Here is a 24167-nt window from a genome sequence, read left to right on the forward strand (position 1 = left end):
TTTGGTATTTTTATTAAAGTTGACTTATCGGGGCCTTTTAAAGCTGACTTTGCGGTATGGGCTTTGCTCATTGTTGAAGTCCGTACGGTGACCTATAGTTGTTAATTTCTGTGTCATTTTGATCTTTTGTGGATAGTTGTCTCATTGGCAATCATACCACATCTTCTTTTTCTATATAAAGCTCGGTGGAATAATAACGGTTAGGGATTTTCTAGATGTGTTGGATACTATTTGGTAGGCTTGGAATGTTCTTTGCTCTTTAGTTAAATTGTTGACTCTTTGACACATTCTTCCGTTTCCAATCTCATTTATTTTTATATAATAAGTATGACAAAATCAACGATTTAACATTTCTTATCGTTCACCTCCGATTCTTGAGTATACCGGCGTACAAGCATAGTTTTTTTTTCTAGCGTAAGATACTTACTTTCATCAGTTGACAAATATTATATTGCCGCGTTTAAAAGTGTGTTTGAAATTTTCAACTTAACTCTTTTCAAAATCATTACTTTCGTGGATTTACAAGTTAATGGTAGGATATTTACTAGAGCTAAATAACTCGCGAATATATCATAAAGGCCTTAAAACATGATATTATATATTTGCATATTGTAACTTTGTCTGATTTAAATATTTATATCCGAGTTTTTTTTTCTTCTTTTAATAATTGCGAAATAATGACGAAATATTCGCCTTTTTTACTGGAATAGAGTGGACTAACTAATGACAAAAAACAAAGGATATCAAATGCGTCAAAAGAGAAGTATTAAAATATGAAACGTATTGCAAAATATAAGGCAGGATTGTGCCTGATATTCATATGATGAAGACATGAATTTTTCAATCCGTTTAATTGAAGTCCGGAGCTGGCATGTCAGTTAACTGCTAGTAGTCTGATGTTATATTTGTATTATTGTCATTTTGTTTATTTTCTTTGGTTACATCTTCTGACATCAGACTCGGACTTCTCTTGAACTGAATTTTAATGTGCGTATTGTTATGCGTTTACTTTTCTGCATTGGATAGAGGTAAAGAGGAGGGTTGAGATCTCACAAACATGTTTAACCCCGCCGCATTGTTGCGCCTGCCCCAAGTCAGGAGCCTCTGGCCTTTGTTAGTCTTGTATTATTTTAACTTTTAGTTTCTTGTGTACAATTTGGAGTTTAGTATAGTGTTCATTATCACTGAACCAGTATATATTTGTTTAGGGGCCAGCTGAAGGACGCCTCCAGGTGCGAGAATTTCTCGTTGCATTGAAGACCTGTTGGTGACCTTCTGCTGTTGTCTGCTCTATGGTCGGGTTGTTGTCTCTTTGGCACATTCCCCATTTCCATTCTCAATTGTATGGGTTATAGGAGTTAACAAATCCTATTATCAATTGTACATAGCAATAGTCTGTATTAATTGCTGATATCGCCAACAATTGCTGATAAACATTAATTAAGTACGTAGAAACAATTGTGATTAGTGTGCTGCTTCACCACTGACTAAGAGGTGTGGATGGTTGAGATATGGCAAACATAGTTTAACCCCGTCAGTGCTTTTAATGACTTTACCAATCATGTACGTTGCTTTTCGTGTTTGCTGTGGGTGCTGACATCCATTCCTGTTTTTAGATTGTTTGCTGCTGTTTCTGTCATCCATTCTTGTTTTTATATTGTTTTTTGTTGGTTCTGAAATCCATTTTTGTTTTTAGATTGTTTGTTGTTGGTTCTGACATCCATTCTTTTTTTTTTAGATTGTTTGTTGTTGGTTCAGATTACATCCATTCCTGTTTTTAGATTGTTTGTTGTTGGTTCAGATGACTTTCATTCTTGTTTTAGATTGTTTGTTGTTGGTTCTGACATCCTTTCTTGTTTTTAGATTGTTTGTTGTTGATTCTGTCATCCATTCTTGTTTTTCGTTGTTCTCTTTTTTAAATATCAGATTTTTGGTGAACTCGTTTTACATTTTTGTCACTTTTCATATGCCTTTATATATGTAGCTTACTATATTATGGTTTCAGTACATTGTTTTGTTGTCGTTCTGATCTTCGGTGGATACTTTTCATAGTAGTAATTATAACCATACCACATCGTTTTAGTATTATATATCAAAATCAATTGGAAAGAGCTTATAATTTATAATTCCTTGATATATTATATTCCGTGATTAACCTTAAAATAGACATCGATTTAGACTGGGAACAGTATATCTAAGGTTAATTTATATGTTCCTGATCTAGTTATGTTCAAAATATGCGGTTTCAATGTGTGCATGTCTTAATATGTTTGTCAAGAAACACTAAAATATTTAATGTGACAGCCAAAAAGGGACAGAAACACGATAAGATATATACATGACAAATAGTGTTGAAAACAATATAGCAAATATAGATTGGATGAGGAAACTGTAATTTTGTTAATTAGTATTTATAACATTTATGTAATATTGAACTCGGTCATTATGACGCAATGTATCACGTCACATCCAGATATACTTTCCCAAAATCACAAATAACTACATGTAGGACGTGTAAAAGTATATATATATATATATAAAACAGTCGTTTTTAGTACAAATTCACACTATAACATTTTAAAAAGTACTATTAGCAGTGAGAAATTTACAAAGCGGTAGGGTAATGTATTGTGTTTTCTACTGTCAAAATGTTAGATATAATATACTGCATGAAATAAAACACCATGCAGTCAACTTTTGTCTTATCATCATGTTCTACTTATTACAAAATCTGAATTATAATGTTAATGCACATTTGTATGTCTAAACGGCCTCAAAATGAGAAATTAATTCTGCTATGGCATAAATCAAACTCTTCTTGTTGTTTTAACGATAGAGTTGGTTGAGGCATAATTGCTGTTTCGACCATAGAAACTATATTATAAAATTTTGTGAAAAATTAAATTTGGGCAAACATTGGAAAGAGGCATTTCGAAAGTTAAAATCTTCAGAGCAAATTCAGAATTCAAAATTCAAACAGCATAATTATGTAAATATCTGAACTTAAAAAACGTTAAGTACTTTATATCAAAATTTAAAATTGATTGACTTCAAAAGAACTGATGATATCTTACTATAATTTCAGTCTAAAAAAAAACGTTTGCGCCTGTTAAACCGGCTGTGTCTTTTTTACCTTTCGTGACATTTTTCCTATATATATGCCATCGCCTCGGACCTTGACCTGACTACTCGCGTAGAAAAACTATCTGGCAACGGTTGTTATCGGACTGTTTCTTGGTAACCTATGTATTGTATCTAATACATACATTTGTTGTATCATTGGCACTCATAACACATCTTCCTATATCTATTTGTATTGGTAAATGATGTATATATACATTTTATTTTGAATAAATTTTGGAAGATGTAAAATCCTATAAAATATTTGGAAAAAAGAAATTCTTCTTTTTTAATGCGTATTTCATATTGTTCAATTTTGACAAAATTAAGGCAAAAGTGGTTTACTAATAATCAATTCTCATACATTCATCAATAATTAAGACATATAAAAAAAAGTAACATGTGCTAAAAAAGGAGCGAGATTGCGTGCGTCGATATGGTATGCATGTGCGTTGGATGCGTCGATATGATGTGTCCCAAGTTAGCATTGTCAGTAGCCTCCGGACTTTGTTAGTCTTCAATAAAGTTGTATGATTTTTAATTTTAGTTCATTTATAAGTTTTGGAGTTTATTATGGCGTCCATTATCACTGAAGAACTAGTATACAATTTGTTTAGGGGCCTTTGGTTAGTTCCAGTCTGCTCGTTGGTGGGTTTGTTGTCCCATTGACACATTCCCCATTTCCATTTTCAATCTTAAAATATAATACTTACTGCACCACATGAAAAGTAAACCAGTAAAGCAGTGGTTTGCAAAAAACCATATGCACGTATAGATCTTCTTTACAATATGTATTTTAAACTTCTTGTTCGCACTTTAAAATAAAAAATGTCAGATAACACATGTACTACACAAGTGTTAGTCATAATAGAATTGGTTAAATGTAAATCAATCAAACAAGGAATAGATAAACACATCATACATAATATAGATAAGGAAACATTTATAACTATGCATTGAAAAGACACCAATAAGAGACCAACGCTAAAGTGGCAGACACCATCTTTCTTGGCAACCCATTCACGTCCCTATATCCGTCCTTAAATAATCCTTCTAATAGCAGGTCCCGGCCCATATTTGCGAGTTATTTAGCTCAATTTTATAGATATCTTACTTTCATTAGTTGTTGATGAATATGATAAGGCAGAGCCGTGGCGGATATTAGAATTTTTTACAAGGGGGGCCATTAACTGACCTAAGGGGACCGCCCCAGTCATGCTTCAGTGATTCTCTATATAATAGACCCATTTTTTTTCCCACAAAACACAAAATGGGCCGGGACACAAGATCCCTCCTGGATCCGCCTATTCAGAGTTTACACTAAACAAAATTGAGCTAAATAACTCTCAAATATATAAGGAAAGGCCTTAAAGCAAGTTATTGTATGTTTGTATATAGTAACTGAAAGTTTGTCTATTTAAAGATTTATTTCCGAGTTTTTTTCTTATCCCTAAATAATTTCAAGTAATATAAGTGGGGAAATATTCGCTTTTCCACTGGAAGAGAATGGACTAGCAAATGACAAAAGAGAAAATGATATAAAATGCGTCAAAAAGAAAATTATTGAATTATGAAACGAAATAGCAAAATGTGGAGGTTATAATGGGTATAGGACTTCACAAACTCAATGATCATTGTATAGCAAATTGCCAATGGTCGTTTCGATTAGGATGTATAACTGTATCAATTGCTGCTGTCGTCAACAATAATTATTGCTTATAAACTTGGTTTAAACAATAAAGAAGTTCGTAGAAATAATTGTGATTAGTGACCATGTGCGAGACTTTGATTAACACAAACTTGAACTTAAAAAAGGTTACCCACGCGATCCTTCATATTACCCCACACGACTTATATAAAGGAAAATAAGAGTCAATAGGGTTACACTGAAGACCTGAAAGTGGACCTGAAAAGACCTGAAAATATACGACTAAAATTGCAATAACTTTTTTTTTATTGGATGGAATTTCTTCAAGTTGGAATTTTATTAATTGCAAATATCCATAGTTCATTGAAATCTAGACATTTTAAATTTAAAACAAATTTTTGATGCCAAAAGTTGGACCTAAGGGAGAAATGAAAAGACCTGAAAGGATCTGAAAGCACCTGAAAATCTATGGTCGGACTAATTCTTACTTCAATAACTTTTTTAATATGCAATGATTCTATTTCAAATTTAGATTTTTTGAAACTAAAAGTTCAGTTTAATGATAAAGTTAAAAAAATATGTATGGAAAATATCGTTGGGGTGTGAAAACTCGGACCTGAACGGAAAATTAAATAACATCAATTTGCTTGAAAAGACTGCGGTCAGATTTATTAAAGATCTTAACTGTTTTGAGTCAATCTCCTTGAAATATGAATTTTGTTACAGGAAAGATTTCAGGAAAGGTATAATATATCATTGAAATGATAAAGAATTTTATCGAAAATATAATGGTTGAGTTACAAAATTCGGACCTTGTCGGGGAAATAAAAGTCATGAATTGATCATATATATAGGGGTAGATGTATTAAAAATCGCACAAGACATTGTTTTTTCTATTTGTTTTTATTTTAGTCAAAAGTCTATTAGAAAACGAATGACTATATTTATACAGGAACATATTTCAATACAAAATACTTGTTGATGATATATCCTGGACCTAAAGAGAAAAAAAAGAAGATTGCCCGTTGAAATTATTCAAACTAATTCAACTTGCTTAAACTGTATTAATATATATATTAAAGCAGGTCTTAAACTGTTTTATTTATAAAATGAAAATTAGTATTGCTTCCCCATAAACAAGCATATGTAATTTAAAAATGCGTGTTTGTCGAATGAAATGTCACAGTTTTAATTAAACGAACGTGTGCCGGTTGTAATTCTCGCCTTGATAATTGGATCATTAGTCTAAATAAACACTTCACTTTAATCTTTTAATTGGATTATCACTATATCTTGTTACACGAACTATAAAATATTGCTCGGTCACAAATTCAACTATAAACTTTACAAAGGAGTAGGTTCAGTAAAACCCCTTTTTGGCCCCAAAATATAGCAGTTTTACAAAATTGTAAAAATGTAATCATTTAGCTATTTATTGGAATGACGAATGATTCTGCTACACAAATATGGGCTGTTTTTGACATAGCAATGCACATATATCGGGTACTATAACATCATTAAGTCATGCTAAATTACTGAAATCTTCACAATTTTAGCATTTTTATTAGTTAAATTTTAAATGGTTTCCGGCTTAAATGAAAGTGGCCGCATTCGTGTTCATTCATATTGAAATGTATATTGTATTTTATGATAATACATAACATATATAAAGGTTGAAGATGAACACGAATGCGGCCACTTTCATTTTTGACAAAAAACAACTGAAAAGTGACGTTTTTTTTTGCATATTTGATAGATTCTTCTTATTTAAGCTTGAATCGGAGCGTTTTAATGACTACATCAGTTAAAATCTTTCACATAAACTAATTGAATCAATTGAAATAGACACTGAAGTGTTTAAAAAGTATCCAAAATCTTTCGTTAGATAAACCTGAAATTTGAGGCCAAAATCGGCCCTTACCGGACCTAGCTACTCCTTTAAAATACTGATAAGCATATATCAAATAATAAGTGAATTCAAATCAACGCTCTAACTTTTTATAAATAGTCAACTTTGAATCGTTTCTAGTCAGCTGCAACTGAATATCATAATAAAAATAAACACAAACAAGGGACACAATACATAATTTATTTTTAAAACCAAACTCTCAATCCCTAATAGAAGTTAATTTTCAAAATCACATTAATTCTTTTTCTCAATTTGTTAAGTTTTCTATTTAAATTTATTAAAATAAATAAATGTCTTGTTCTTTCGAGTTTTGATTATTCTTTAGTATCTCCCGTCTTTACTTGTATCTGTTTTGCGTATCTTATTAGTTTCTTCCGTCAATAAAAATTAGTAAGAAGATGTGGTGTGATCTCAATGAGACAGATCTCCACAAGAGACCAAATGACCTGGAACATGAAAAGTTAACAACCATATTTTTTCGTCTATGTTTATTATTTTCGTTTTAAAAAAATATTAGCCGAATTTAAGGCTCATTCAGATTTTTAATTTTCCGTTCAGGTCCAAATTTTGAATCCCTTACGATATTTTTCATACATATTTTTTGGAAAGTTTGCTATAGCTTGCTATAGCAATAAACTTTCTTAAGGCATCGGCCTAACCGGAAAAGAGACAGCCTAACTTACTTTAGGAAGTGTGTCCTACTTCTAGATAATGTAGTACTGGTGTTTGAAAACTAATAATAGAAAGATGCTTTTGAAATTTTGAGCTCTTCTATTTTAATAGCATACAGCTTGAATAAAAAATGCACTGAATTTTGATCGATAAATCAAATAATTCAACTTCATTTGAAAGACGAACAAAAACTACTTCGCGGATCTGCGCTACGCGGAAAGTAAAATCAATACACACACGAGACAGCAGTTTCTACGTTATGATTTTATCGGTATTCTTCAGACATGCGTCAGATCCATATATGTGTGCCTCCAAACGGGAGTACTACAATCCCGGTTTCAAAGGTTTCCTACCTTCCTCCGGTTGAAGAGAAAATTAATAGCATGTTTAAAATATTTCATGAATGAACATTTTTCGTCGCTTTATACTACGATTTTTACAAATTTCTATTCAATATGTAAAAGCCCGAGAGTATCGGAAGTATCATGGTATCTCATCTGATCTCGGCCCACAACAAACTCGGACTATAATAAACTCGGCCTTTTAAAATAAAATAAATCAAAATGAAATATAGAAGAAGTCCACAGGGGTGACCCAACCAACTTTTTTTGGAAAACTTATACGGTCGAGATGATCACCCCTAAACCATATATATTCTATTTTATGGGGCAACAAAACAAAACCAATGAAATATAGTGGGAGTACCTCTGAATCATCCCCAACCCCTCATGTTTGAGAACTTGTAAACGGTTGAGATCCCCAACCCTTAATCATAAATATTCTTGTATTGGACAATAAAACGAATAAAGTGAAATATAATTAAGTCCCTCCGTGTAACCCCACCCCATCCTGTTTTGAGAACTTGTAAACAGTCAAGATCCACCCCCTTTTCGAAAACTTGAAAACTGTTGAAATCCCCACACTGAAACAACATATATTCTTGTACGGAATAATAAAACAAATCAGATGAAATAAAAGGCTAGTCCCCTAGGGCCACTCTTACCCTACCTCCTGCCTGTTTGAGAACTTGTAAACTGTCTAGATCCCCACCCCCAAATCATGAATATCACTTTACTAGACCGGACCAATTTGTATTGGACTTTGCTTAATGTCAGGCGACCCGTGGGAATGACTAATTTTGAGAGCTTTGTTTGGGAGACTTCGTAGCAGCATCCTGTTACAATTATTTCTTGATAAAGTTTTTTCTTTTTTAAGGGGGTTCGCGGGTCTAAATCATTTATATAGGATTTCTCTATATTTTTCTATAAATGAACTTTATCTTATAGTTGATAGAAAAATAAAATAAAAATGTGGGGTCACCGTTCATTTGCGCTCACAATCTGCCTTCGAAAGAAGCATACATTTTTGTAAAGGAGGTTTTTTTCTGTTGCAGTAATAGGAGAAATAAAGGTAATATCGAAAAAAAAAGAAAGAAATTTATTACAGAAATCGCTCAAATTTTACAATAATTTAGTTTAAGTACAGCTTATATGGAAATTATATTAATAAATATAGGTCACCGATGAGTTAAAAAAGATGTTTCAATTTTAAAGCCAAAAAATGGCATTTTTCCACCAAAGGGAGATAATTTGGAACTTTTTCAATGATGCATACATTTTAAAAGTCATCTGGGGCCAACACGAATTGTTTGTTTTGAATGATTTTTGTACCATATGATAGGTAACAACTACAAAAGGTAACAAATAAAATTTGAAATGAAAAACAAATGTTTATTTTTTTTCTGAAATTTTTATACCCTCGAGCCTCCTTAAGTAGGAAAAAAAGGTAACCATGCAATCTACACACTATCTATTTGAAATATTACAATCTACAGTTGCAAACTTTCCACAGGTGCTATCCAGCACTTTGATTTATATTATCATTATATTGAACTTTTTGTTTCACAAAAACAAAAGTTTAAAGATATCCACTGAATATTAAAAATGTTATTGAAGTTGGAATTAGTCCGACCATAGATTTTCAGGTCCCTTCAGGTCTATTCATTTCTCCCTTCAGGTCCAACTTTTGTTTTTAATTTAAAAAGTTTAAATTTAAATGAAATATGGATATTTGCAATTAATAAAATTACAACTTGAAGAAATTCCATCCAATAAAAAAAAAATATTGCAATTTGAATACTTTTAGTCGTATATTTTCAGGTCTTTTCAGGTCTTTTTCGGTCCACTTTCAGGTCTTTACTGTAACCCGAGTCAATATAGTGTATTACACAACTTAATCTAAACTAAAATCTATATATTTGATGTAGAATAGAACTTTCAGAATTAGTTGGGTGTCATTGTGTGGTTTTTCCGTTCAAAACGATTACACGATCAACGAGGTTACCGTTGATTATAAAATCAACACTTCAGGGTTGTTGGAAACACACTTCCGGTTCAACCAAAACCTAATACTTTTGTTGTTGTTGACGAATAATTTTACTCAGGTTGTAAATATATCTGTCAGCTTAGCTGTTATTGTTTTAATGCACGATTTAACATATTCCAAAAATGTCTTGCATGGTGAGAAGAACAATGGTGGCCAGACACAAAAGCTTTCTCTGATTTTACATATAAAAGAAGAATGTTCATCAACACACTTTAGACAAAAATACCTGTGTTAACACCCTACAACTTTTTCTGTGAACAAATAAAACTACAATTTGAAAATTTTAAAAGCGTAGCAGCACCTAGATAAATAAATGACGCAACCTTCATGATCATGTCCATTTCAAGTTTAAAAAAGTAAAAAACTGTACGTACATAATTTGTATTTTGTAATTTTTATACGACCGCAAAAATTTTAATTTTTTGGTCGTATATTGCTATCACGTTGGCGTCGTCGTCGTTGTCGTCCGAATACTTTTAGTTTTCGCACTCTAATTTTAGTAAAAGTGAATAGAAATCAATGAAATTTTAACACAAGGTATATGTCAGACCACAAAAGGAAGGTTGGGATTAATTTTGGGAGTTTTGGTCACAACATTTTAGGAATTAGGGGCCAAAAAGGGCCCAAACAAGCATTTTCTTGGTTTTCGCACTATAACTTTAGTTTAAGTGAATAGAAATCTATGAAATTTTGACACAAGGTTTATGACCACAAAAGGAAGGTTGGGATTAATTTTGGGAGTTTTGGTTCCAACTGTTTAGGAATTAAGGGCCAAAAAAGGGCCCAAATAAGCATTATTCTTGTTTATGAATGTTTTCTTTCCTTCCCACAAAAGATGGTAGAATAAACAAACACCTGAGTTTTATTTGATACAGTCCACTTATTGACACTATTTATATCACCTTTTTATGCTGATTTCTATTGTCTATTTTGATCAAAGCAGTGTCTGGTGGACCAAGCATGTGGGGACGAGTAGACAAATTGGCAATCATAGGCTATGCTTCCCCACATCCGGTTTATAATTGTACATATCTATTTATCGGTCTCTCACTGTCTATATCTATGCTCAGCTCTTAACAAGCTTAATAAAATTGCTTATCACGGCTTTGTGACGTCAACATTGACCCATCCTTAACAAATGCTTAATAACTTTGACCCGAACATATCAGCGACGTCATAATGTTTGAACCGAAGTTGATAAGTTTGACCTGAAGTTATAAAGGCATCTTCTGGTTACTGGTAAAACTAAGTAAACGCTTCCAAAAGGCTCAAAGCCTCAAATACAGCTTGATAAATCGATTATCACTGATTCACTAGGTTATCTGCATATTGATATTGTAAAATATCAGCTGTTTGACACAATATGAACATGATGAAGGCTTTTTATCTGGTTCGCTGCACTCAATCGACAAAAAGCTTCATATTGTGACTGGCAGGTGATATTTTACAATATACACATGATATAAACATGCAGACAACCTGATAATATGTTCGTATTAAATGTATGTATCACTTCTTCAAGTGTATAAACATGATATTAAAACAAGACCTGTATTACATTGTACATCATTTTGTACATTTATAGTATTAAGCCTAGCATAACTATGATGATTGATAAGTATTTGATTACAAATTACATGTACATCAGTCTACATTAATATATACATGTACTACCAAGGATATTTACAGCTATTCGTAGTGAAATATCAATCCTTTACTGAATATCTGAATACTATTTTATGCAGTTCATCAAGCAATCAGACAAAAAATTTCACCTTCATGTCCTTGCTTACATTTCGAACAACATGTACATGTATATATATGTATTACAAATCATTATAAAATGTATAACTAAACTTCAGAGTGACATCCTTATTAAAGAATTGCAATCAAACTAGTCCATAACATCAAACAGAATTATCAACATGATCAATGTATTAAATTCTTGGAAAATACAGGTTGATTGAAATTTTCATAGGTTTTTTTTCACATTTATTTTGTTGATGTAAAAACTTGATAATTTAACAGGTAAAAAAAACTGCAGGTAAATGAAGTTACAGGTGTTTTATTGCCCTTCACCTGATATTTCTTGGTGTGAACATTAAATTACATGTGCTAATATAACAACAGCTTTATATTTGCCAGTATTTACTGGTACAAATGTATTTACCGCCATCACGGTCAATATTAGTATTGTCAACCTTGAATAATATTATATGTATTGGACCATGCATGGTATTATTATTTTTTTATCTTTTTCACCTTAAATAACATGAATAATAACTTGTTTTTCTTCTATATTTAGTTTACAGACCATCACAGATGTTTTCAGATGAACAATCTGTTGCTCAGGATCTGTACCACACAGACATGTCATCATCCGCGATGGGAAATTCACAAATGACATCATCCATAATAGTGCAGCCTTCACAACTATCTGCCACCAAAATAGAACAGTTATCTGTCTCAGATATGGGAGATTCACCTGATAATCCTGGTACACTGTACATAGGAGAGCAAATGATGGGACAGCAAATATCACCAACACCACAGGTACTATATCATGTACATGTACTAAGTCTTATCTTAAAGATATTATATTTATTGACAGAAAATTGATGTGATAAAATGGTCATGATAGTCGTTCTTTATCCCTTGTTTTGTTAAAGATTTTTGCTCCTATTTATTATGAGAACAAGCTTTTTAAAAAACTGTTATAAATTGATACTTGATGATATTATGATTTCAGCGTTACTGATCATAATATGATAATAAAGGTAAATCCAGAAAAGAGTTTGGACACATGAAATTTGTTAACATATTTATTTCACTTCATGATAAATATTGGATCTTGAAAGTAGAAAAAATGACAGATCTGTGTCCTTTATTTAGAGATAAAAATCAATTGAAAATTTGGTATGACATGTATGGTTGATTCCGTCTAGATTATTTATACTTTTAATCTTTGCACCTTTGATCATGTTGATCTTTCTAAAACTCTGAAAAATAAGTAGGATTTTAAAAGATTTTCATACATGAATATGACTTTTAAAACCATTTGTAATAAAATTATGAAAAGAAAAGTAATTGTTTTATTGGGACTTCATGTAGTCAGGATTCTACTTTGTCAAAATTATCTCCCCATTACGCCAGTTCATTTTTACAATCGTAGAAATGGAAGCCATTGTAGGGATGACGCGCTACCAATTTGCTCTTGGAAACAGATAAATTTATCCACATTGCACCATTACGATCCTTATATGTCAGTTGTATTTTAAAAGACAAATGTATCAACTAGCTAATGCGCATCAGTTAATGATCTTGTCTGCACTGAGTCAACTTAAAACTATTGTCTGATCAGTTGTCAGGTGGAATTTTCGAAAATTCATAAACATTTAAAAAAAAATCTAATGAAATATTTTGTGGAAGGGCAGACTAGATTTTTTCAGTGTAGTGGTTGAAGACTATAAACCCTAATTATCACACACAAAAAATTATAATTTTCCGAAGATATGCATTTTCATCATCCAACTTGAAAGACTGTCGTCAATTACTTTTGGTAAAAAAAATAGCTATTCGAACACACCAACTCTTGTTATTGTGATTCATTGGATAGGTATTTCGCTTGACCCATATATTTCATCTTTTAGTACTGTGATTTTTTTATGTTTTAAAGTCAACTTGTAGCTTTGATATATAAAAATCATGATAGAATCTGAAGCGAGACGATGTATGAAATATTCTTGCTTTGTACGATATCAAGACAAAATATTAAACTCAAACACGCCCTAACATAAAAAGGTGCACTCGATTTTCTCTTTTCCATACAATTGTTACCAATTTTTTGGAATTTTTTTCTTGAGTCCCATTATGGAAGGGCAGACACGAAAATTACTGAACTAATCATGCTAATAGATTGATATGTTTTCCGTCCATGTTAATTTAAAAAAAAAATCAGAGGTTATGCATTTTCTACATCCATCTTGAAAGATACCCATGTCGTCGACTTGATATCTAATTGTTCTGTTTAACTATGTACTAGATAAATTGAAAAATTATGCAAATGGTGTTTTTAAAATAAAACACTTCGTAATTGAGAAGAAAATTGTCATTTTATTTGTTTCTGTTACGTTTTAAAATTTTGGTCACTATAGTAAACATTACAGTAAGCCTTTATCGCCTTCTCTAACAAAGAGATTCGATTCTTTTGTTCTATTTCAACTGGGTTTCCACCTGCATGGATATCTACATTGTAATAAAAAGTAAAAAAAACAATAGAAGTGAACGTCCTGAAACAAACACATTCAATTCATTTATTGTGTTGAGACATTATAACAGCTTGTATCCTGCTTATATACATGTATGTTAGACAAACACCTGATTACTGATGAATTAAAATAAATGAAATTTAAATATTTTTTCTTCAGAAGTCAGAAATAGAGTGTTTTGTATTCCTCCTGCTTGATCTTTTGAAATGTTTTGGTTCTAACATGCATGATGCATCCATTCTCAATTTTATAGTAACAAAGTCAAACTTAGTAAGAAGATTGATTGATTGCTTAACATGACTTTCAGCACTTTACAATATAGTACTCAGAGTAGTGGTCAGTTTTTATTGTTTGGAGGAAGTCGAAGAGAACCTCAACCTTTGGCAGGATAAATCACGAGCTATCTTAGTTTATTAAGATCATGAAGTTAGACGTCAAACCCACCTGCCATGATCAGGGTTCAAACTCTCAATCTTGGTGTTGACATACTGGTGATTAATGTAGATAAACTACTGAGAACACTGACCTCTGAGTCCCATAAATGCGTCATGAACAATATGGAGGAATTGAAAACAAGGTCCATTTGGAATTATGATTATCAACTTCTATTATGTAACTTATTTTGAAGGTTTCCACAACAGTAGATCTCCATTCCTCAGACTCTGGACAGAGCTCACAATTCCAAGAGCCTATAGCCCCATGTCTGGTGTGTGGAGATAAAGGATCAGGGTACCACTACTCTGTATTCTCCTGTGAAGGTTGTAAAGGCTTTTTCAAGAGGACTGTTCAAAAGTTTCTGTCATACACATGTAAAGGTTCAGGGAATTGTAATGTCAGCAAGTTCACACGTAACAACTGTCAGGCTTGTCGATTTCAGAAATGCTTGGAGGCTGGTATGAAGAAAGAGGGTAAGATAATAAAAAAAACTGTTCAATTATGTAACGTGCGTCCTTGAGGGGAGATAAATCTTGAAATATTATTGTTTCTAGAAATTTAAATGTAAGAAATATATAAATGTAATGAAACAATATCAGAATGAGTACGCAAAAAGCAACAAGGTATTCATTTAACATTTTGATGTCATTGTAAAATTTAATAAAATAAAAAAAGAGACAACAAACCACAAAAGAAAGTTGAAAATGCATTCACTCGTGACCACAGAAGTTAGATATTAAATACATTATTGACAAGCCAGTTATTTAAAGAATGGTAAAATACTTTTTATTTCTTTTAATTTACAAAGCTTACAAGACATATACTGCATGTACTGTAAATTCAGAAATTATTGCGTGCATTTATTATTGTGATTTTTGTCGTTTAGACTTAAATGGAATTTTATTTTTTACAATTTTGAGAAAAATCCTGTTTAATTCATTTAAAACATTTCAAAACGCGAGTTTAAATTATTGCGTTTACAACTCTGTCGCATTTTTCGCAATTATAAAAACCTCGCAATAATTTCTGAATGTACAGTATTTATAACCTTCTTCTTTTTGTAGTAATACATTTTTGACGATTTTTCATTTTTCTATTCATGCTATTGTCAACTTGTCTGTTTTGTATTTACATGTATCTCTCATAGACAAATGATAGACATTCTTTGACAAATTTGTTGTTAAAATGAAAAATCTGTTTACAGCTGTTCGTGATGACAGATCCCCTGGTGGTAAGAACAGGAACAAGAGACAACGATTAGAAGACATTCCAGGTTTAATTAATCCAGATGGTACCATTAACATTATACCAGAGAGTATAGAACCAGAAGAAGATAACCTAATTGTGGGACTGGTACAAGCCAAGCCTGATCTAACTCCTAAATTTGAAAGTGGTAATGTGATAAGAAATGCTCTGTCACTCGTTAACATGTCAAATATTGCTTCCTTTGTGAACTTAAATTTATTTGCTCACCTGGCCCAAAGGGCCAAGTGAGCTTTTCCCATCACTTTGCGTCCGTCGTCTTTGTTAACTTTTACAAAATCTTCTCCTCTGAAACTACTGGGCCAAATTAAATCAAACTTGGCCACAATCATCATTGGGGTATCTAGTTTAAAAAATGTGTCCGGTGACCCGGCCAACCAACCAAGATGGCCGCCATGGCTAAAAATAGAACATAGGAGTAAAATGCAGTTTTTGGCTTATAACTCAAAAACCAAAGCATTTAGAGCAAATCCGACAGGGGTAAACATTTATCTGCCCTGAAATTTTCAGATGAATCAGACAACCTGTTGTTGGGTTGCTGCCCCTAAATCAGTAATTTTAAGGAAATTTTGTTTATTTTGGTTATTATCTTGAATATTATAATAGATAGAGATAAACTGTAAACAGCAATAATGTTCAGCAAAGTAAGATTTACAAATAAGTCAGAATGACCGAAATGGTCAATTGACCCCCTAAGGAGTTATTGTCCTTTATAGTAAATTTTTAACAATTTTCATAAAATTTGTAAATTTTTATTAACATTTTCCACTGAAACTACTGGACCAAGTTCATTATAGATAGAGATAATTGTAAGCAGCAAGACTGTTTAGTAAAGTAAGATGTACAAACACATCACCATCACCAAAACACAATTTTGTCATGAATCCATCTGCTTCCTTTGTTTAATATTCACATAGACCAAGGTGAGCGACACAGGTACTTTAGAGCCTCTAGTTATTAATGTAAATCAGAAATTATTGCCTGCATTTATTATTGCAATTTTGTCATTTGAGACTAAAATACAATTTTATTTTTTGAAATATTGAGAAAAATCCTGTTTAATTCATATAAAAAAATATCAAAATGCGAGTTTAAATTATTGGAATAATAACCATGTAAGTATTAATTTATATATTTTGAAAAGCAAAGTGGCGTCTTAATTCGGTATTTGAAGAGTTGATGGAAATTGCTGATATTTTATATTATGTCCCAACATTTAGCATAAATAAAGATCACACACATGTTCTGATTAAAAAATAACTCTCCTGTACAAAGTTAAAATAATCTATTCTTTCATTGCAGCTATAAACCAAAAAGTTAGTTTGTTAAGTCACAGTATGTATTCGTCTCCTGTATATAGTCAGTCCATTTATATAAGTGTTGTAAATGCCTCAGTACAGAAGGATAGGGGTTCTTTCTTGGCTAGATCAATCCGAAGACTTTAAAAATGGCATTTACTGATCTACCATGGAGTATATGGCTTTATGAGTAAGAGCAAACTAGGCGGCACAAACTGAAAAATAAGTTACATATAATACAGTGGTTATCGTTTGTTGGTGTGCTACATACTTGATTTCTGTTCATTATGTTGTACATAAATTAGACAGTTGGTTTTCTCATTTGAATTGCTTTACATTTGTCATTTTGGGGTCTTTTATTTCTGACTATGTGGTATGGGCTTTTTCATTGTTGAAGACCATACAATGAACTATTGTTGTTAATGTCAGTGTCATTTGGTCTATTGTGGAGAGTTGTCTCATTACAATTTGCAATTATACCACATCTTTTCTTTAATCAAAGAAGGGCTTGTTTAGACCAAATTGAAAATCGTCCAACCGGTTAAAAAAGGCTTTCTTGCTTTAGGTAACATAGACTACTGTTTGCTGTTAACATTGAGACAGAATTATCTGTTCAGGTTTTTATACGCCTGTCAAAATTTCGACGGGACTTATTATGGTATACAAATGTCCGGGGTCTGTCTGTCCGTCCGTCTGTCTGCCCATTGTAAATATGTCGCACCCTAACTTGAGAATCACTTATCCAAATTTTATGAAACTTCATATAGTTGTTTCTTATGATGGTCAAATGATCTGTATACTTTTTGGTGAAAATAAGATTAAAACTTTTTGGGAACTGCACTTTGTAACTAAAACAGGGGTCTGTTTTTTTCACATGTCGCACCGTATCTCAAAATAGTTTTTTAATTATTGCTTAAAACTTAACACACTTTTTAGTTATATTTATCTCAAGATCTGTATACTTTTTGGTGATGATTCAAATTTTCATTTTTGAGTTATTGAGTATTTTGTAAAAAAGGGGGAGGGTTTTTTTTTCATGTCACGCCGTATCTCAAAAAGGATTTATGATTATTGCTTTAAACTTTACACACCGCTTTGTTATATTAATCTTAAGATCTGTATACTTTTTGGTTTTGATTCAGAATTTTATTTAATGTGATATTTATTTTTGTAAAAAAAAAAGAGGGGGGTTTCACATGTCCCGCTGTATCTTAAAAACAATATATGGTTATTGCTTAAAACTTTCCCAGAAACTATTTATGATTATTGCATAAAACTTCCACAGACCTGCATATCATGCACTCATGGCGCAGCTGTTTATTTAGACATCAATAACCTTGTCAAACTTTCATCAAATTTTAATGAACGATACTTGGACAGAGGCTAGAAGATATGGATAACTATTAGTTATGTTTTTCTTTTCTGTATTTTACTACTGAATTGACTTTTGTTTTTTGGTAGTACATGTACACATTTACACTGACAACAGCAATTACAGGCATGATACAGAGTTCCACTGAACCCTTTACAAACTTTTACAAACTTTTGTTTTATTTCCATAGGAGAGATGACACATATCTTGCATTTTGTTGTAAAACAAATACTGTGGTTCACTACTATTTGTGAGATACCAATTTTCGTGGACTTTGTGGATACATAAACCAGTGAACCACAAATTTACATGTTGAACAAATTTCAAATATTCTGTAGATTGTTTGCAGAATTTTGCAAAACCACAAAATTAAATATTCTCGAAAATGCAAGTTTTCCCCAATCCAAGTAAATTGGTACCCACAAAAATAATGAATCCACAGCAGAAATTGTGTCTTGCATTGTACATGCAACAGTTTTTGAGGAGAGAGTTGGTTTTTTTCTTTAAACGACCTAACTTTTAATGCTTTTGTATTCACAATACATAAATAAGAATAATTATTTGTTTATTTGTTTGTTTTTATTTACAGGTAACTTGGATTCTGAGTATATTGACATCAATCAGATAATGCAGCATGGGTATGCAGAGTTAAAGTTTATTATTGACTGGGCCAAGAAAGTTCCAGGTCAGTTCTTTAAAAGTTTAGTGAAGAATGAAAAACTGAGAGGTCCAATTGAACATTATTTAAGGCTAGTCAGACAGGTGCATTCATCTAATTTGACATTTAAAAGTAAAGTAGAAACTTATTCATTGCCATACCTACCAACCTTTCGGAGCTACAGAGTGTAGGGGTCAAAATTATTGAAGCAGCAACCAGATGACAAATTAACCAAAATACAGTCAAACCAGCCTTTACGATCACTTTGTTTCATTAGTCCAATGCTTCTAACGGTCTCATTCAGACTCTCCCAATTGTTTTCTCTTATAAATATAATTAAACTCAAATCAGCGGTCACCTATTTATTGCACCAAATTTTCATTTCCATCTTTAAAAACAGACCTTTAAATGTTTCAGCTACCAAAATGATTATGCTAAAAAATAAATCTTCAGAATTAGAGTCAAAATGAAAATCAGAACCCATTTACTACCAAGATTCTGTAATGGGAGGTGAATTCATGAATTTCTTGCATTCTGTTTCTATTAAATACCATTTATATCACTGACTTATTTATCCACAAATTTGAATGGTTTTTTTTTTCTCACTTTTACAGCGCTGGAATACAGCTTTTAATTATTTTATTAGCGCAAGAACCATAACTCTACCAATTGAAAAACTGACATAATTTGCCCATCCAAATATGCATTCATTATATAATAGACTATCTAATGTTAAACAATTGACATTAACATAAATATTTTATTTTAGGTTTTAAAGCACTTTGTATTGATGATCAGATGTCTCTGTTAAAGGCAGCCTTCATGGAGCTTAATGTATTGAGACTGTCATACAGGTATTTTATTGCAAATATTTTATGTAGATATCAAAGTGTAAAAATTATTCTTTAAAAAAAATTTGAGAGATAAAAAACAATCCTACCAAAATCAATTTTTTTGCCAAATCATATAGCCATAAAACTGTTACAGAGGCACCTTCATTTATTTTTTTGTAGTTTGAGAAAAACTTTTTGTGGATTTTTTTTTGTGTTTTTGTCAAGCTCTGTATGTTTGAAGTTGACTCTTGTATATTTACAATGCAAGCAGGGGTATCTGTTGGCCATTGACACATTATGCAGTTTTTTTATTTACCATTAAGAATTCTTATTATCAACACTTATTGGCAACACTAATATTAATATTAACTGAGTTAAATATTCAACAATTCAATGTATTAATTTGTATATTTATACATTTATAGGTCGATGGAGACTTCAAACTGCATAAAGTTTGCAGAGGGTTTGATTGTACCAACAGAATTAGCACAGGGTGTTGGTTTTGGGAAGGAATTGGTAAATGCCACTACAGAATTCGCATCTCGTTTAAAAGAAATAGATATTGACTTAACAGAATTTTGTTGTTTGAATGCAATTGTTCTAACATATCCAGGTAGGCTTAGTTTGATTGAACCTTGGTCCATTCTTTACCTCAAAGGATTGGACAATGAACTGGAATACTCCGTGTTTTAAAGACATTTTTCTAATACTTGGGTTTTTTAGCTCAACTTTCCCTTCGATCAATAATCACATTTTTCATTTGTCTGTATAATACATGTAATACTGACAAATGACTTTGCTTCTTTTTTTATACTGAAATATACATCTTAAGTTTTTCTGGACAGCTCTGATTTTGTCAAACCTTAAATCAAGTTTTATAGAACCTTGCATTTATTCTGTTTTTCTGTATTTGACTGATAAATGGACCTTTACTTTTTACTTGATAAGGCATAAAAAGTTCCAAAAAAAAAGCAAAAATACAGATCTGTGTCACTCACTGAGGAAAATTCCAACAAAAGTCCATAATCAAATGGCAAAAGCAGAAACTTTAAACACATCAAACAAATGGACACTCCTGACTAGGTAAAGTGTGTTGATTAAACCTGGTTTTATAGCTAGCTAAACCTCTTACTTGTATGTCGCTTAAAATTCCACTAAATTGACAACATTATGTGAACTAAACAAACAGATATAAACGGTAAAAATGAATGAAATAGGGGTACAACATTCAACATTGTGGTATGTATACCATTCTATATGATAACAAGATGATCTTATTTAAATTGCAGATGCTGCAGGGCTTAAAGACAAGCCAAAGATTCTTGCAATGCAAGGTAAAATCTTAGAATCATTACGACGCTACACTGCAACCCAGTATCCAAATGATCCACGTCGTTACAGTAAAATATTGTTGCGTTTACCATCTTTGAGGAGTGTAAGTGCTAAGGCCGCAGAGAGGTTTCTGTCCCTCTCCCTTGATGGATCCTTACAGCTCAACAGTTTGGTACTTGATATGATCACATGATACCCTGATGTCACATGATCAGCGTTATGACTGTAAAATGAAACACTCCTTCTATGAGAAGTGTGTTACTCAAATGTCTGTGATTTCATTTGTAAATTCAAATTCTAATTTGATGTATACATTGTATTTTGTATTTTTATTGTCGAAAAACATGGAATAAAAATCCTGTTTATTAAAGGCTTTCTGAAGCCTATATTCAGACATGTAATTCTTCATAATTCTTCATGAGTTGTCCATTAGATTTGCTGATTGAATTTCAACAAGATTCCGAGATAGTCTGAAAAATCTTGAAATATGACAATTTTATAAAATGAAGTTTGAGATGACAGAAATTTTTTATCATAGTGATTAGAAGAAATTATTACAAGAATTGATTAGAATTTCAGGTTTTAATTAAGCATTATATCACTCACACTTTTATCTGTTAGGATAATAACTTATTAATTGATATGTTTGTTATTATTTGTAAAATTAAGGTTTTGTTGTTTTTAAAGATAATTGTTTACTCTCCTCTGTTTACCTCTCTGTGTATATGTTTAAAAGAGTATGAATTTGTACAAACAGTAATAACCTTTTCTTTTAAGTCTCAGATTATATGGAGTTTATTATGCTACTTATAGAGTTGACTCTTTGTACAGAATGGAATAATAGAATATGATTGAAGGACAGATACATTGTGCATGCTTCACATTTAAAAAAATAAACTGTTTTCTGTGCTATATTCCATTTGATAAAATATGATTTCAAACAATGCAATGAAATATCTGTCTCCAAAAATTATTCACAATAGAAAGCAATGTTGGAACACACAGTCTATATTTTAATCCAACTAGATAAAAAAAATATTTAGAACTCTGGTGATTGATGAATGGTTTGATTAATACTTTGAGAAAGGCTACTATTTATGACTTGTTATCCTCACAACATGTATATTTTTTGTCCATTGGCCGTTTATAAAATAATTTCCATATATGTCTATCATCATGTTCAGTGTTCAAATCTAATTGACATTTTAGATAAATAACACGACATTCAATTATTAGTTTTTTTTTAATGAAAAAAGACAATCAAATAAATGCAGTGAAGGATTTAATCATGTCCATTATGTTATAGCTTTGTAGTTGAAAAGTTTCAGATGGGTTTTATATTATAAAAGATGTATCAAAATCAAAGACTAGCATTGGAAATTGAGAAATTTATACACAGTTTATTCAGACTACTTTACATTAGAGCATAAAATTCCATTTTATTTAATTCTTATATCATTGCTATCATCAGTTGACTGTTATAATCACATAGTTAGAGATATATGTTTTGTGGTTTAATATGCTTGTATTGTAATTGTTTAAAGAGAAACAAAATTCTGTTATAATCTGTGTAATAAAAAGATAAAACATCAAGTATTGTATATATATCAATTCTTATCTTTAGAAAATAAGTTTTTATACCATGAACAGAAATAAGAAGATGTGGTATGAATGCCAGTTAGACAACTCTGCATCCAAGTCACAATGTTTAAAAACAAGAATGTGTCCAAAGTACACGGATGCCCCACTCGCACTATCCTTTTCCATGTTCCATGGACCGTGAAATTGGGTAATAATCTAATTTGGTATTAAAATTAGAAAGATTATACTATAGGTAACATATGTACTAAGTTTCAAGTTGATTGGACTTCAATTTTATCAAAAACTACCTTGACCAAAAACTTTAACCTGAACGCACAGACGCACAAACGAATGCACAGTCGAACGGAGCCACAGACCAGAAAACATAATGCCCCTCTACTATCGTAGGTGGGGCATAAAAAAAGTGAAAAATTAAAGGTCAAAGTAAGTTAATACAGCCTCCAACACAGCTTTGGCTCACCTGACTAAACAAACAAAAAGGACCCTTAATTTCATCTTACAACTGATTGATGCACACTAGTGTTACTAAAAATCTACTGCAAAATATATTAAATTACTATGTATTTTTATGTCCCTGCTGCAGTGTAAATTTAGCGAAAATTTTAGTAAATATATGAAAGTATAAAATGTGCCTTGTGCATATTAAATCTTTAAAATCTAAAAATTAATATCAAAACCTGTTTACATGCTTATAGTTATTGAATATAAAACAAATATTTTCTAAATAGATTTTATTTGTCACACATAATACATTTTAAAGTTTTAAGGTTTCAGCTGATATCAGTTTAGGTCAATTCTGTATTCTGTTTCCCGGCAAAAGGGACGCAAAGCTAAAAATTGGACGTCGATTAGAGAAGCCAAAAATTGGCCGTCAATTTGGAATGTTATTGTATTGTGACGTCCGATTTGGACTTTGATTTGATGAATGGACGTCAATTAGAGACTACGTCGATCTGAGTCTTACATATATACCAGGTTTATAATTTTGTATGTCAGATGCACTCACTTTATTTTGTATGTCAGATGCACGTCGAATGAAAAAATTAAAAGGCTAACTAAAGAGCGAAGAATAGGAAGTTTTATTTATAATAGTCGATATTCAATAAACTACATATATAGCTATAGTGATCTTTTCAAATCGACTGAATAATAAAATATATGCACACATACAAGATACAAAAAAAACCTAAATTTTAAACATACAGTGCATGCATGGTAGACATGGTAAGATATCATAGATGACATATAAAACTTAATAAAAAGCATAGTAGGCATTAGAAAGGATATCTTTAATTAGTTATAGTAAAAGCTTGAATGATCAGCACAACATATTTATAAAAGCAACCAAAAAGCTAAACAAATCAAGCAGTCA

General features: G+C 31.5%; 1 protein-coding gene across 1 annotated transcript; it reads left to right on the plus strand.

The window, feature by feature from the left end:
* Nucleotides 1-9676: 9676 nt before the first annotated feature.
* LOC139524369 (retinoic acid receptor RXR-alpha-B-like) lies at nucleotides 9677-22786 on the plus strand. Its single transcript, XM_071319131.1, has 8 exons — nucleotides 9677-9792; nucleotides 12040-12287; nucleotides 14631-14910; nucleotides 15642-15830; nucleotides 18960-19055; nucleotides 19798-19882; nucleotides 20287-20474; nucleotides 21151-22786. The coding sequence occupies exons 2-8, from the start codon at nucleotides 12057-12059 to the stop codon at nucleotides 21384-21386; spliced, it is 1305 nt and encodes a 434-aa protein (XP_071175232.1). The 5' UTR covers nucleotides 9677-9792; nucleotides 12040-12056; the 3' UTR covers nucleotides 21387-22786.
* The last annotated feature ends 1381 nt before the right edge of the window (nucleotides 22787-24167 follow it).

Source organism: Mytilus edulis, chromosome 5, assembly GCF_963676685.1.
Source record: "Mytilus edulis chromosome 5, xbMytEdul2.2, whole genome shotgun sequence".
In the NCBI taxonomy this organism is placed as follows: domain Eukaryota; kingdom Metazoa; phylum Mollusca; class Bivalvia; order Mytilida; family Mytilidae; genus Mytilus; species Mytilus edulis.